This window comes from Microcaecilia unicolor, chromosome 4, assembly GCF_901765095.1.
Source record: "Microcaecilia unicolor chromosome 4, aMicUni1.1, whole genome shotgun sequence".
Classification (NCBI taxonomy): domain Eukaryota; kingdom Metazoa; phylum Chordata; class Amphibia; order Gymnophiona; family Siphonopidae; genus Microcaecilia; species Microcaecilia unicolor.
Genome location: NC_044034.1, coordinates 187798538 through 187814344, shown reverse-complemented (window position 1 = coordinate 187814344; position 15807 = coordinate 187798538). Strand labels below are relative to the sequence as shown.

At 42.2% G+C, this 15807-nt stretch overlaps 1 protein-coding gene across 1 annotated transcript in view; it reads left to right on the top strand.

The window, feature by feature from the left end:
• Positions 1–15807, top strand: part of PLEKHA7 (pleckstrin homology domain containing A7) — a 927681-nt gene that overhangs the window by 519032 nt on the left and 392842 nt on the right. The window contains 1 exon segment of the mRNA XM_030201054.1: positions 3860–3971. Coding sequence (XP_030056914.1) covers positions 3860–3971 — 112 coding nt within the window.

Genomic DNA, 15807 nt, shown 5'->3' with positions numbered 1-15807 from the left:
TGGATTATGTGCCTAGGTCCCCTTCTCCATAGTGCACTGCACCGACTTCTAGGCTACTCCAAAGACCTGCTTTCTGCTCTAATAGGATTGGCCATTAATAATTAACTATATGGTACCATTAGTAAACCTACATGAAAGAAACAGTAAATACGAGGCAAGAAACTATCTCAGACTACACTTCCCAAATTACAAAAAAGTGATCTACAAAACTGTCCACTCTGCAGACTTCATTTACCTAGGAACCAAATGGTGGAACTCCTTACCACCCAAAATAAGAAATATACAGGAATCCTCAAATTGTTCCTATTCATACAAACCTTCGCAAAGAATGACAATATCTCAAAAAATTAATTATTACCTGAATTGGTTATTACTCTACTTACCATTAACCTTCTCTTTGCTTCATGTACAATTTCTCATTCATAATAGGTTTTCTAAATGTTAAACATCCATAGCTATCCAAGTATGTTTATGATATTGTATTGTAAAATTGAATTCTTATGGCAAATTACTGTCTTATGCATTATTCTTTGTTATGTATCCTGTACTGTTTATTGTAAGCCACATTGAACTCAAATCTGTTTGGGATAATGTGGGATATAAATGTCACAAATAAATAACATCTGAAGCTGTTATAGAGGCTGGTACGTACTGTTCCATTCACATCCTTGGGGGTCAGTGACCCCTGGGGTGTAAGGGGGTGTCATTCCTTTATTCCTCCTGAGGTCATCTGGTCATTTAGGGCATTTTTTTGTGATTTAGTCGTTATTAAAACAGGTCTAGACCAAAGCATCCAACTTGGACGTTTTTGTTTTTATCCATTATGGCAAAAAAAATGTCCAAGTGTTAGGAATGTCCAAATCCCGCCCTTAACACATCCCTGACTTGATCCTTTGTGATTTGGATGCACTGCAGAAAAACATCTAAAAAATGGGTTTCAAAATTTTTTTTGACATTTTTCTCTTTCAAAAATGAGCCCCAAGGAGCAATAATGAGATTTGTACCCTAGATTCCCTAGTTCTTAGCCTGCTACTCAAACTACTAGGCTGGTACTCCACTCCTCTTCATGGTTCTTGAACTTCTGATCGTCTCATTTTGTAAGATATGTCTTATAAAATATTTATTAAGATTAATTAGCTACCTTTATGAAGAGTTTTCACTTAAAGGTGGTGTACAACATATATAGCTTGACTTAAACAACTTACCATGGAGGAGTTAGTGCAGTGGGCTTTGATCCTGGTGAACTGGGTTTGATTCCCACTGCAAGCCATTTTCCAAAGGTGTTGAGGACAAGCCAAACCAATTATTCTTCAGGCATGCACTTATCTGCATCATGGTGAGATTTTGAAATTCCTACTGTAGAATCATTGCAAACTTTAATTTCAGGTCTCTCACCCACCTATAGTTCATTAGATCCTTTACCATCAGTCTGGTTGACAATACCTACGTTAAAAATACAAATGTTTTTATGCTCAATTGTTACATTGAGTCCTTCTACAGGAGTGGTGCCTACCGTGTTGAAAGAAGCGTTAGTAAAACCGAGTTTGAAGAAGCCTTCATTGGATCCTTTGTTACCTAATAATTATCGACCAGTGTCTAATCTATCATTTTTGTCTAAAGGTTTAGAGACAATTGTGTTCACACAACTGCAAGCTTATGTGGATTCGAAAAATTTGTTACATCCGAGACAATTGGGCTTTAGAAACGGACACAGTACGGAAACAATCTTGACTTCTTTAAGTGAAATTTATGCAAAACTGGAACAAGGTTATATTGCCCTAGTTATTTCGTTGGATTTATCTGCGGCATTTGATTTAATCAATCATAATTTACTTCTTGATCGATTGAGTGAAATTGGTATTTCTGGGATAACCATGAAATGGTTTACATTCTTCCTCAAAGATCGTTCGTTTAAAGTTATTCAACAGCAATCTTGTTCCAAGGTATATAGTTCATCATGTGGGGTGCCACAGGGATCAGTCCTGTCACCATTGCTGTTTAATTTATACGTTAGTCCCCTAGCATTACTCATTCAAACAATGGGTATTAGTTCTTATTCGTAGGCTGATGACTTCCTTCTCATTCATTATGTCCAGCCATCAAGTATAGATCTTACACCAATTCAAACTTGTCTTGATAAAGTGGCAGAGTGGTTGGCAACACATTACTTAGTATTAAATCCGGATAAGACAACGACATCATGGATAGTGGGACATGGAGCTATTCCATCAGTAAGTACCCATGTTATTTGGTCAATACATTCCGACAGTTAAATCCTTCAGATATTTAGGGGTCATTATTGATTCTGCACTTACTTTTGAGGAACAAATATCTGATGTAGTTAAAGTCTTTTTTTCACTTAAGGAAGCTCCGTTCAATTAGAAATATAATAAGTAAAGATTCTCTTGAAACATTGACATATATTTCCTCAAATTATTACTTTAAAAAGAGTGAAGCCTGTGAAAACTGGGATTACTTTAATCAGTGGGATTTGAATTAGAGACAAGTATATGTATTGTTAAATAACTTCTGGTTTTTAAAAGAGAGAGAATGTAATCAGATGTATTATTTCTAACTAATATTGGACAATAAGTATGTTTTCAATTAAATGATTTGACTACACACTGTATTGGCCTTGAAGAAGCCAACCAGATGATCAATGTGGAATAATGAATTAAACGAGTTGTATCTGGGATAATCAGGTTAATACCACGTTTTTTTTTCTGTTTACTGTTTAATTGATTTCCTTATCTTGTTTCACTCTCCCCATTTAGTGGTCTAAGGAAGAGAATAGAATTACCTGACTGAAATAATTCCTATATATTACTTTCTTTGTATTTCCAGCAAGTTGTTTTATCGCTTGTAAAAATTTAAATGGTTATAAATAAAAAATGTTAAGAAATATTGACGTACGCGTATATTACATCATGCTTAGATTATTGTAATGTTATCTATGCAGGGATCACTAAAGTTAATCTAAAAAGAATACAAAGAATACAAAATACAGCGGCTCGCATGATTTGTAGGGCTCGGAGGGATGATAGAATAACACCTTTATTATACCAACTTCATTGGCTTCCGATTGAAGCAAGAGTCAAATTTAAAGTATTCACTTTGACACATAAGGCTTTTCATTTACTTACTCCTAGTTACCTATCTAATCTGACTATTCCCTATTCTCCTATGCAAACTCTTAGATCGCTAACAGATAATAGGTTAGTCATTCCTCCGCCTGCTAAGGCTCGATGGGAATCTACGCGTGCATCAGCGTTCTTTTTTCTGTTTCCCTCTCTCTGGAATGGACTTCCAAAAGAGATTAGATTAGAGGATTCCTACATTCACTTTGGAAAACTTCTGAAAATTTCTTTTTACAAACTGTATTGAACAGAATTTATGATAGCAGGGAAGGTGTAGACGTTTTGGTTAAATTATATTTATTATAGATAATTGTGTTTTGTTTTGTTTTTTGGAGTAGTAGATTTTACTAGAAATCTATTTCTTTGTCTTTTTGGGTTGCTGTGCTTTTCTATCAATGATTGGAGTTCTTATTTGTTTGTTTGTATGAGAAGTATTTCTTTTTAATGTAAACTATTCTGTTTTGCAATAGTAATAAGAAACGGTATATAAAATGAATAAATGATAAATGATGATTATGGGTAAGTCACTTAGCCTCCATTGCCTCAGGTACAAAATAAGTACCTGTATATAATATGTAAACCACTTTGTAATCACAGAAAGGTGGTATATCAAGTTGCTTTCCCTACATTGTATTAACAGAATTTCTTTGATTTGACCAAAGGTTTGTGTTGCAGTTGAAATTTAGATGTCTTTTTACAGTGCCTTTTCACTGTGATTTTAGGCACAGTTCCCCCATGTTGCAGCAGCAGGCAAACCAAAGACCCTCCAGTATGGTCAGCGAAAGCTCCACTGCAGTAACTACATCCACTACAGATGCAAAATTTGCCTCAAAGGTAAGAAGAGAAATGCAAAATCAATATTCTTACTTTATGTAACTTTAATAACTCCCTTAAACCACGCAGAACTGTTTCATTGGCTTTGGCATCCTTTGAATTGGGAGTGCTGTAAGTTACATAGCTTTGTGCAAACTGTACTTGTAAAAGGTATTTATTTATTTAATACATTTGTATCCCGCGCTTTCCCACTAAAAGCAGGTTCAATGCGGCTTACATAGTATTAGGTTATACAGAATTTTGTTAGATAGGTAGGAAAATTAAATGTAGCATAGGAATAGCTTGGATGGGTCGGTAAATATAGGCGATATGGGGTAGTGAATGGATGGATAAGTGGAAGAATGGATGGGTTGGTGATGTGGGAGGTGATGTGGGAGATGTAGTCTGGGTCAGTGTCGTCGTTGCTTCTTCGGTGTTTGTTAGGTAGATCGGTTCATAAGTTTAATCAGGGTCTTTAGGGTAGGCTTGCTTGAATAAATGGGTTTTTAATGCTTTCCTGAAAGGTAGGTGGTCATAGATTGATCGGATATGTCTAGGGAAGGCGTTCCAGAGTTGGCTGCCCAGGAAGGAGAAATTGAATCCATAATAAGTTTTGTACTTGAGACCTTTACAGTTGGGATAATGCAGGTTGAGGTAGTTTCGCGAGGATACAGACATGTTTCTTGCTGGGAGGTCAACTAGATTTGTCATATAGGCCGGAGAATCGCCGTGTATTATCTTGTGGATTAATGTGTGGACTTTAAAGTTGATACGTTCTTTGATGGGGAGCCAGTGTAGTTTTGCACAGAGAAGAGATGCACTCTCAAAACGTGATTTGCCAAAGATGAGTCTCACTGCTGTGTTTTGGGCAGTCTGAATTTTTTTCAGGATGTAGGCTTTGCAGCCTAAGAAGATGCTGTTACAGTAGTCAACATGGGTAAATACCGTGGATTGCACCAAGTTCTGGAATGTTTTCAGGGGTAGATATGGTTTTACGTGTTTCAGTATCCACATCATTATGAACATTTTCTTCGTGGTGGTTGTGGCGTGGTTCTCGAGGGAAAGGTGGTTGTCTAGTGTCACTCCAAGGATTTTCCGGTTGTCAGAAATGGGGATTGTAGTGCCGGAGGTGGTAAGATTAGATTGGGGGGGGGGGGGGGGTGCAGAGTGCTGAGATGAGAGGATTAGGCATTGTGTTTTTTCTTTGTTCAATTTCATCTTAAAGGTGTTGGCCCAGGAGGTTAAGATGCTCATTCCCATGGATATTTTGTCAGAGATTTCTGTTAGGTTTGATTTAAAGGGGATGAATACGGTAACGTCATCAGCATAGATGAAAGGGTTGAGATCATGTCTGAATAGGGCTTTGGCTAGTGGGATCATCATTAGATTGAAGAGAATCAGTGATAAGTGGGATCCTTGAGGTACACCACAGATTGGAGACCAAGATGGTGAGGTAGCTGTGGGTGATTTAACTTGGTAGGATCTTGATGTGATGAATCCTTTTATCCAGTTAATAATATTTCCGCCGATTCCAAGTTTGTCCAGTAGTTTGGTTAGTATGTTATGATCTACCATGTCGAATGCACTAGATAAATCGAATTGTACAAGGAGGATGTTTCCAAATGCGATTTCTTGTTTGAATTTGGATATTAGGGTGAGTAGGACAGTTTCTGTGCTATGCGCTGGGCGGAAGCCCGATTGTGTCTCGTGTAGAATGGAGAATGTTTGTATATATTCGTTGATTTGAGAGGTCACCCTGTTTTCCATCAGTTTAATTAGTAGAGGAATGGAGGCGACAGGGCGGTAATTGGTGACAACGTTCGCTGGTTTCTTAAGATTTTTCAGTATTGGTGTTAGTAGTATGTTGCCGTGATCAGAGGGGAATAAACCTTGTTGTAGAAGAAAGTTTAGATGAAAGGTAAGATGTATGATAAAGCGTTCTGGGGCCTCTTTCGTTAAGTAGTTGGGACATGGGTCAAGATGACAGTGAGATTTGTAAAGTTTGTTGATTGTCACAGAGACTTCTTTCGTGGTGAGGGGAGTGAAGGTAGTCCATGAACGGTCGGCTGGAATTTCGTCTCCTTGAGGGTCTAGTTTGTCTAGAAAGGAATCAATGCTTGTACAGTCTTGTGGAATCGTGTTGCAAAGCTTAGTAATTTTGTCGTTGAAGTAATTTGCCAGTTGGTCGGCCGATGGGCAATTTGCTGGAAAATGTTGAAGAAACATTAAAGAATAGTGAGGAAGAGGGAAAATAAGTTTTATAGAGAAGGAATGAAAATTGAGAGTGAAAATAAGAAGACCAAGAACAAGCAGACAGAGAGAATAGATAACCAAGCAAACTCCAGACACAAATATCGTAAAATTGTTCACTTTTGGTGAGGATTACTGTGCTAGCTAGCGGGGCCTGTCTAGGGAAGAGCCCTTTTCTTCTAGCCCTGTGGTAATTAGAGTAACTAGGGATTTTTTCTGGCAGGACTGGGGAGGAGCCATGGAGGTGTGCAATGTCCTGTGCTGGAAATGCCTCTTTAAATAATATTCACCCCTACCAGTTCTGTCAGATGTTGTGGCTGATGGCTGAGAGAATTTGCTCCTCATCAGTGAGGCTATGAATAGTGTAATATATGGTATCATATATTTAATGTTTTTTTTCCTGGGGCTCTGGGGGGGGGGGGGGGGGGGGGCTGTGCCAGGGGTTTGGTGGATGCTGCTGGTTGGAAAAGGTTTAAAGTTTAGTTTGGGAATTGTTAATAGAGTTAGCTGAAGAAAGTGTGAGATGTTTCTTAAATATGGTTTTATTTTTCAAGAAATAAACCATGATTAGGTGGGGATTGTACTTTAAAATGTTCCTTTTTGTTTTGGGTACAAGTCAGGTTAAAATTGACTTTGAAATTCTCTGTATAGGAAGTTTTGCATTTACTTCTGTGGGGGTTGGGACAGCCCAGATTCTAAACAGTTCAGAGATAAGAAAAAAAAAAAAACAGTCTTTAGCTGACAAGCTGATTGGTTGAGGGAGTCAGGTGTTCCTCTGGGGGGGGGGGGGGGGGGGGGGGGTGAGTTGCTAGGGAGACTGGGTGAGCAGAAAAAAAAGGCTGGCTGAACATGGAGAGTGAGACAGAGAAATGTATGCTGAGTGTGTGAAAAGAAAGAATTAAGGCATGGATTTTATGAGTTTAAAGTGAAATGTGACTTGGAAAAGGGTACTTGGATAGTAAAAGTGAGTGAAAAATGAGATGATTTGAGCTGAGAAGTGAGTACTTAAATGAACCAGACTGCCTTTTCCATGGTTGTGTTTCTGAATACATGTGAGGTAAACTGATGTTCTGGGTGAGAAAGCAGTACTAATAGAAAGCTGTGAGAAAGTTTAAACCATATTTAATTTGGTTTTGAGTGGAGGAAAGGTATATTTCTGCATGCAGTGAATGGAATGGTTAAGTTATAGGGAATTTAAGGTCATGGAAGGTGGAATGAGAGTCTGTATGCACAGATACTAAGTGGACACACATGGCGGTCTACCTTGGTAAGACTGAGAGAGTCTGTGCTTAGTGTCTCTATGGCAGGTGTGTTTTGTGCTCATATTCTGATTGCAGTACAAGGTTTGTCAGTGGCAGATTAAGCCCTGCTTTTGTATGAGAGTGATGTATGCTCCAGATTGATCTGATAGCTGTGCAGGGAAATGTTATGTTTTTATGGGAAGTCTGTGAGATGGAATGTTGAATCACTATTTGAACATGAAATGGGTTACTGTGTGAGATCCCTGAATGCAGTGCAAAAGTCTTCTTCTGCAACAGTTTAGACTAGGGAAACAACAGTGAGAAATAGGTTTTGTAGTGAGAAAACCTTTAACTTATTTTATTTCAATTAGAGAGTGTGGCCACAGTATTGAGAACTGATCAATTGTCACCAGAGTGGAGTCAGTTCCTGGACAAGCAGGGAGTTTAAGTTTTTTTGCATCCGGTTATTTTCTTTATAAGTGAGGTTAGGAAGAAGAAATCTGGAAGAATCATTCTCTGAAGTGTTCCGGCTGAGCTCCAACGCAAGAAAGACCTCACCTAAATAAATTCAACCACAGCTAAGTGACATTTGCAAAGGGTGTTGAAGGAGATATAAGTTTGTTTGGTTTACAACATTTTAAGGGAAAACTAAAGAACAGAACAACATCAAATATAAAAAAAATCTATGTTTTCCTGACTTGCTTAAGTGTTCTGGTTTCAAGTGAGATCCACCCATAAAGACTCAAATTCTGACATCAATAGCAAGGAAAGAGTATTAAAACAAATATCTGATTTTGATTAAAAGACAATTTAAATATTTATCTGAAAAGGTTCTTTTCTGCCTTTTTAGGTGATTTTGTTGAAAGAAACAGAAAAAGTTAAGGGTATCCATGTAAAACTACATTTGAATGTTGAATATGTTATTGCAGTTCTATTAAGCCACACACTAATTGTGAATTTGAGTTTATTTGAATGAAAATTTGCTTGCATTTGTATCCAATAAAGAAAAAGATAATTTGTATATCTGAAGGTGTGGTTCTTCCATTTCAGGAACAAATCCTAAATTTAGATTCTTTTCCTCCTTTATTCTTTGAGAGTAAAGGACGAGGTTAGTTTATTTGTTCCACTCCCTCGGCTGTGAGTGGGTGTTACATGGATATTCGCCAAGACTACAAACATCAGGTATCTGGGAGCACATCACTACAGTCCAGCCGAGAGGGGTGGCAACAATAGCCTTTTCCTTGTAGCCCTGGAGGAGTCTCTGTGGCAGCACTTCACATCCGCCTGTTGTCTTGATGTCTGAGCTCATGTGATTGCTGTCACAGCAGTGGAAGAGCAGCTTCAATTTTCAAGTGATCGATCATCCCTATCGAAGGTAAAGGTCGAATGAGAGAAGCTCACATCTTGGAGATAAATGTGTGGCTGCATGGTTGGTGCTGACGAGAGTGCTTTGGTTTTGTAGCAACAGGCTGGCTAAAGTACTAAAGAGGGCTTTAAACTAAAATTGATGAGGATGGGTATAAAAGGCCACGAAACCATAATTAACCCCAAGGAAGGTAGGACATCAAATGCCTCTATAGAAGTGAATAAAAAGAGTAAAATCTGGAGAGCCTTGTATACCAATACCCGTAGTATGGGAAACAAACTTCTAGATCTTGAGGCTACAATGATGGAAGCGGACATGGCGGTCACGGAGACGTGGTTCACGGGGAACCTTGACTGGGATGTTGCTATACCTGGCTATAATCTATTCAGGAAGGACAGAGTAGGAAAAAAGGGTGGAGGTGTGGCATTATATGCTAAGAATGATATCCAAGTGACAGAACTGCAGGACATGTGGGTTATGGAAGAAGCGCTGTGGGTTAAACTGGAAAGAGGGAAAGGAAAATGTATCTATATCGGAGTGATATACAGACCTCCCTTACAGTTGGAGGAAATGGACAGGGCCTTAATTGAAGACATCCGCAAGATAGCTAGGAAAGTGGAAGTACTACTGATAGTTGACTTCAATATGCTGGATGTTGATTGGGGTGTCCCAGCTGTGGGGTCGTCTAGAAGCAAAGAGATCTTAGATTCCCTACAGGAAGAATTGTTCCAGCAGTGGGTAACGGAACCAATGCGGGATGGAGCTGTTCTGGACCTGGTGCTTACGAATGGAGAGTACGTTTCTGACGTCAAGGTGGCGGACCATTTGGCATCTAGTGATGATCGTATGGTATGGTTCAATATTAAAACAGAAGAGAGGGCTCATTCGAGATTGAAGGTCTTGGATTTCAAAGGAACTAACTTTGCCGAGATGGGGGAATTTCTCAAGGAACAGTTAGCGGGATGGGAACAGCTGAAGGATGTAGAACCGCAATGGACAAGACTGAAAGGAGCAATATTAAAGGCAACTAACCTTTATGTTAGAAAATTACATAAAAGTAAGAGGAAAAGAAAGCCTCTCTGGTACTCGAATGTAGTAGCTGAAAAGATAAGGGAAAGGAGGCTAGCCTTTGCACGTTATAAGACGACTCAGAAAGATGAAAACAGGAGAGAATACCTAAATAAGCGAAGAGAGGCTGGAAAAGCTATCAGGAAAGCAAAGTGGCAAATGGAGGAAAAGATAGCTAATACGGTAAAACTGGGGGACAAGACCTTTTTCAGATATGTAAGTGACAAAAGGAAGTGCCACTGTGAGGCTCAAAGCTGAGGGAGAGAAATATGTGGAAGATGATAAGGATAAAGCTGAACTGCTTAATGATTATTTTAGCTCTGTGTTCACGAATGAAAAACCGGGGGTAGGGCTGCAGAAAACAAAGTCTAAAGAGGATGGATGTATGGTAGACCAAGACCCGTTTATGAAGGACTGTGTTCATGAAGAGCTTGCCAAACTAAAAGTAGACAGAGCGATGGGGCCTGATGGGATAAACCCGAGGGTGCTTAAGGAACTCGAAGAAGTTCTGTCGGCTCCACTGATGGACCTCTTCAATGCTTCCTTAGAAACTGGAGTGGTCCCGGTGGACTGGAGAATGACGGATGTGGTTCTGTTGCACAAGAGTGGAAGTAAGGAGGCGGTAGGGAATTACAGACCTGTCAGTCTGACCTCGGTGGTGAGTAAGGTAATGGAAACGCTTCTAAAGAGGAGGATTGTGACATTTCTTGAACTACATGGAATGTGGGACCCGAGGCAGCATGGCTTCACTAGTGGCAGGTCGTGTCAGACAAATCTGTGTTCTTCAACTGGGTGACCAAACAGTTGGATGTGAGAAGGGCGCTTGATGTGGTATACTTGGATTTCAGCAAAGCCTTTGACACGGTTCCGCACAGGCGACTGATAAAATAAATTGAGTGCCCTCGGTGTGGGACCTAGGGTAACTGATTGGGTAAAAAATTGGTTGAATGGTAGGAGACAGAGGGTGGTGGTAAATGGAGCTTGCTCTGAAGAAAAGGATGTCATCAGTGGAGTACCTCATGGATCGGTCCTAGGGCCGGCTCTTTTTAAAGTCTTTGTGAGCGATATTGTGGAAGGGCTCTCTGGTAAGGTTTGTCTCTTTGCGGATGATACTAAATGCTGCAACAGGGTGGACACCCTGGAGGACATGAGGAAGGACCTAGCGAAGCTAGAGGAATGGACCGATATTTGGCAACTAAGGTTTAATCCCAAAAAATGCAGGGTCATGCACTTGGGTCGCAAAATTCTGAGGGAACGGTGCAGCATAGGGGGTGTAGTGATTCAGTGTGCGAAGGAAGAGCGGAACTTGGGAGTGATTGTGTCTGACGACCTTAAAGCTTTCAAACTGGTAGAAAAAGCAATGGCCAAAGCCAGAAGGATGCTTGGGTGCATAAAGAGAGGCATGACCAGCAAGAAAAAGGAGGTTATAGTGCCGTTGTATAAGTCTCTGGTGAGGCCTCATTTGGAGTACTGCGTGCAGTTCTGGAGACCGCACCTACAGAAAGATATAAACAGGATGGAGTCGGTGCAGAGGGCGGCTACGAAATTAGTAAGCAGTCTTGAATGCAAAAATCATAGGGACAGGCTTATGAACCTCAACATGTATATGCAGGAAGAGAGGAGGGAGAGAGGAGACATAATAGAAACGTTTTAATATCTCAAGGGCATTTATGTACAGGAAGAGAGCCTTTTTCAAATGAAGGAGAGCTCTGGGATGAGGGGGCATATGACAAAGTTAAGAGAGAATAGGCTTAGGAGTAACCTAAGGAAGTATTATTTCACAGAAAGGGTGGTGGAGGCGTGGAATGGCCTTCCGGTGGAGGTGGTGGAGTCGAGGACTGTTCCAGAATTTAAAAAGGCATGGGATAAGCATGTGGGATCGCTTAGGAACAGGAAGAATTAGGGGTTACAGAAGATGGGCAGACTGAATGGGTCATATGGCCTTTATCTGCCGTCATGTTTCTATGTTTCTGTGTTTCTAAGTGGATCACCTTAAAGCATAATATCAACTTAATTACAGATAGTAGATGACTGCAGAGAAAGACCTGTCCAGTCCATCCAGTCTGCCTAACAAGATAAACTCATATGTGCTACTTTATATGTATACCTGACCTTGATTTGTATCTGCCATTTTTAGGGCACGGACCATAGAAGTCTGCCCAGCACTAGCTCTGCCTCCTAACCACTAGCCCTGCAAGATAAATTGGAGAATCTTAGACTGCATACAATATCTAGTGAATCCCTATCAATACTTGGTTTTAGTACTTCTTCTCGTTCTGCTGCCTTTGCTTTCAAACTCCTTTCTCTATACAGCGCATGGGGTAACCTCTATCCTCAAGCCATTTCATCATTGGCTTGGATTGTAATTCAAACTCATCAAAATTGTTGCAAAGTCTTCATAGATGCAAAAATTGCGAGTAAGGGAGGTTCTCCTTAAGGCGTCTGCTGTGGAAACTGATGAAACGAAGGAAATGATTTCTACCTGTTGGTTTGTTACATATTGAAGTGTCAAAACCTTAGGTGTTTTTCCTAATGTTAATATCCAAAAATGGAATAGTTTGATGATGGTAATGCATAGTGAATTTTAAACTGGAATCCACTGTGTTCAACCATGCATGAAAATCGTGCAGTCTTTCGACACTTCCTCTCCATAACATCAAGATGTAGTCATATCATTTCCACAGCCTGACTTCCTCTTTGAAGGGATGTGATTGTAAGAATTCTTTTTCAAACTGTGTGACATATAGGATAGCAATGTCGGGAGCCATATTTGCTCCCATCGCTGTCCCTTTTACTTGCTTGTAGTATTGTCCTTGGAAAGAGAAATTTTCTTTCAATGCTAAAATTGCTAGTTGAATGATGAAAAAAGTAAGTACTCTTAAAACTTATGTTCAGCCATTCAGAATGTTGGTAAGTATAGTGAGCGCTTCATCCTGGGGGCTGTTAATGTACAGGCCTTCAATATCAAACGTTACCAGAATGATGTGTTCCATGTCCCCATCGAATTCCTGTAATAGTTGAATTACATGAGAAGCATCCTGTACATAAGATTTGACTTTTGGGATAAATGGTCTTAGGAATACATCAACGAATTTAGATAGTGGTTCTAAAAGTGATCCGATGGCTGCAACAATTGGTCCTCCTGGTGGTTTGGTTAATGATTTGTGTACCTTAGGTAGCATGTATATGGTTGGCATGATTGGGTATTCAACCATAAGATGTCTGCTGAGAAGATTTAATTTAAGTGCGTAAGTGTTGCCATACTGGGACAGACCAAAGGTCCGTCAAGCCCAGTTTACTGTTTACAACAGTGGCCAATCCAGGTCGCAAGTAGCTGGCAAGATTCCAAAACAGTACAATACATTTTATGATGCTTATCTTAGATATAAGCAGTGGATTTTCCCAAGTCCATTTTAATAATGGCTTATGGACTTTTCTTTTAGGAAGCTATCCAAACCTTTTTTAAAACCCCACTAAGCTAACTGCTTTTTCCACATTCTTTAGCAATGAATTCCAGAGTTTAATTACACATTGAGTGAAGAAATATTTTCTCCGATTTGTTTTAAATTTACTACTTTGTAGCTTCCTTGTGTGCCCCCCCACCCCTAGTAGTTTTGGAAAGAGTAAACAAGTGATTCCTGTCTACCTGTTCTACTCCACTCATTATTTTATATATCTCTATCGTATCTCCCCATCTGCCCTCAGCTGTCTTTTCTTCAAGCTGAAGAGCCCTAGCCATCTCAGCCTTTCCTAATAGGGAAGTCGTCCCATCCACTATATCATTTTTGTCACCTTTCTCTGTACCTTTTCTAATTCCACTATATTCAAATGAGCAGCCTTTTGTCACCCTTTTCTTTTACATCTGTGTATCTCTTTGTGAGGCCTGATTGAGGAAATTCTATTGTTGATACAGGCTTAATGACAATATCACCAGAGATTTGACTCCCCCCTCCCCTTACCTATTCTTCCCATCATCCATGCCCTACTGGAAGGCTGAGCCTCATTCCAGCCTGCAGGCTTGCTTGACAGCGGACATGTGCAGACTGATGACCTCAATAGACACAACTGGGAGGAGCCAAAGTATGTATGTGTATACTTTTATTTATTTAAAACTAGTAAAAAAGGCCCGTTTCTGACACAAATGAAACGGGCACTAGCAAGGTTTTCCTCGGAATGTGTATGTTTTTAGAGAGTGTGTGTGAGAGTGACTGTGTGAGAGAGAGAGAGTGAATGTGCGAGTGTGTGTGTGTGACAGAGAGAGAGTGAGACTGGGTGCCAGTGTGTCTGTGAGAGAGTGTGTGTGTGAGAATGAGAGTGTGTGCCAGGGGCCCCCTCCCCCCTCCCTTCCTTCCCCCCTCCCCACTCCCTCCCAATTTCAGGGTTGTCCCCTCCCTCCGATTTTCACGGTCATCCCCTCCCTCCCTCTGACTTTCAGGGTCGTCTCCTCCCTCCCTCCAACTTTCAGGGTCATCTCTTCCCTCCCTCCCTCCGACTTTTAGGGTCGTCCCCTCCCTTCCTCCGACTTTCAGGGTCGTAACCTCCCTCCCTCCCTCCCTCTGACTTTCAGGGTCGTCCCCTCCCTCTGACTTTCAGAGTCGTCCCTTCCCTTCCTCTCTCCCTCCCTCTGACTTTCAGAGTCGTCCCCTCCCTCCCTCCCTCTGACTTTCAGAGTCGTCCCCTCGCTCCCTCTGACTTTCAGGTCGTCCCCTCCCTCCGACTTTCATGGTCGTCCCCTCCCTCCCTCCGATTTTCAGGGTCGTTCCTTCCCTCCAACTTTCAGGGTCATCCCCTCCCTCCCTCCCTCTGACTTTCAGGGTCATCCCCTCCCTCTGACTTTCAGGGTCGTCCCCTCCCTCCCTCTGACTTTCAGGGTTGTCCCCTCCCTTCCTTCCTCCCTCCCTTCCTCTGACTTTCAGGGTTGTCCCCTCCCTCTGACTTTTAGGGTCGTCCCCTCCCTTCCTCCCTCCCTTCCTCTGACTTTCAGGGTCGTCCCCTCCCTTCCTCCCTCCCTTCCTCTGACTTTCAGGGTCATCCCCTCCCTTCCTCCCTCCCTTCCTCTGACTTTCAGGGTCATCCCCTCCCTCCCTCCCTCTGACTTTCAGGGTCGTCCCCTCACTCCCTCCCTCCCTCTGACTTTCACGTTCGTCTCCTCCCTTCCTCCCTCCCTTCCTTTGACTTTCAGGGTTGTCCCCTCCCTCCCTCCGACTTTCAGGGTCTCCCCCTTCCCTCCCTCCCTCCCTCCCACTTTCAGGGTCTCCCCCTCCCTTCCTCTGACTATCAGGGTCCTCCCCCTCCCTCCCTCCGACTTTCAGGGTCTCCCCCCACCCTCCCTCCCTCCCTTTTACTTTCAGGGTCTCTCCCCTCCCTCCCTCCTTCCCTCCCACTTTCAGGGTCTCCCCCTCCCTCCCTCCCTCTCTCTGACTATCAGGGTCCTCCCTCTCCCTCCCTCTGACTTTCAGGGTCCTCCCCCTCCCTCCGACTTTCAGAGTCCCCCTCCTTCCTTCCCTCCCTCCTTCAGGGTCCCCCTCCCTCCCGAGGAGTCGTGGTGGCTGCCCACACACCCTCCCATGGGGCTCGGAGGGGCGGCCATTGCCTGCTTTCCTCCTCTGCAGCGCCGCTCCGAGTCCTGAGGTCCCCCCGTGCCCAGCACAGGAACGCGTGAGCGCACCTGCGTGCTGGCTCGGCACAGCAGCAGCACGCTGTCCATGGCTCTGCCCCTTCCGCTCACGCCCAAGGAGGACTCTGACCTTTCTTTCCCTGCCATTGGTTGCGACGCTCTCGGCTACTCCGCTCCTCAACGCTTTTTTCTTTCAAGCTCCGCCTCTGCCCTGTCCCTTTCTCCCCTCCTCCTCCTGCTCTGGCGTTCTACGTGACATCAGCCAGGGCTTCGGAGCCTAGCAGACCAACTGTGAAGAAAGCCACGGACACGCAG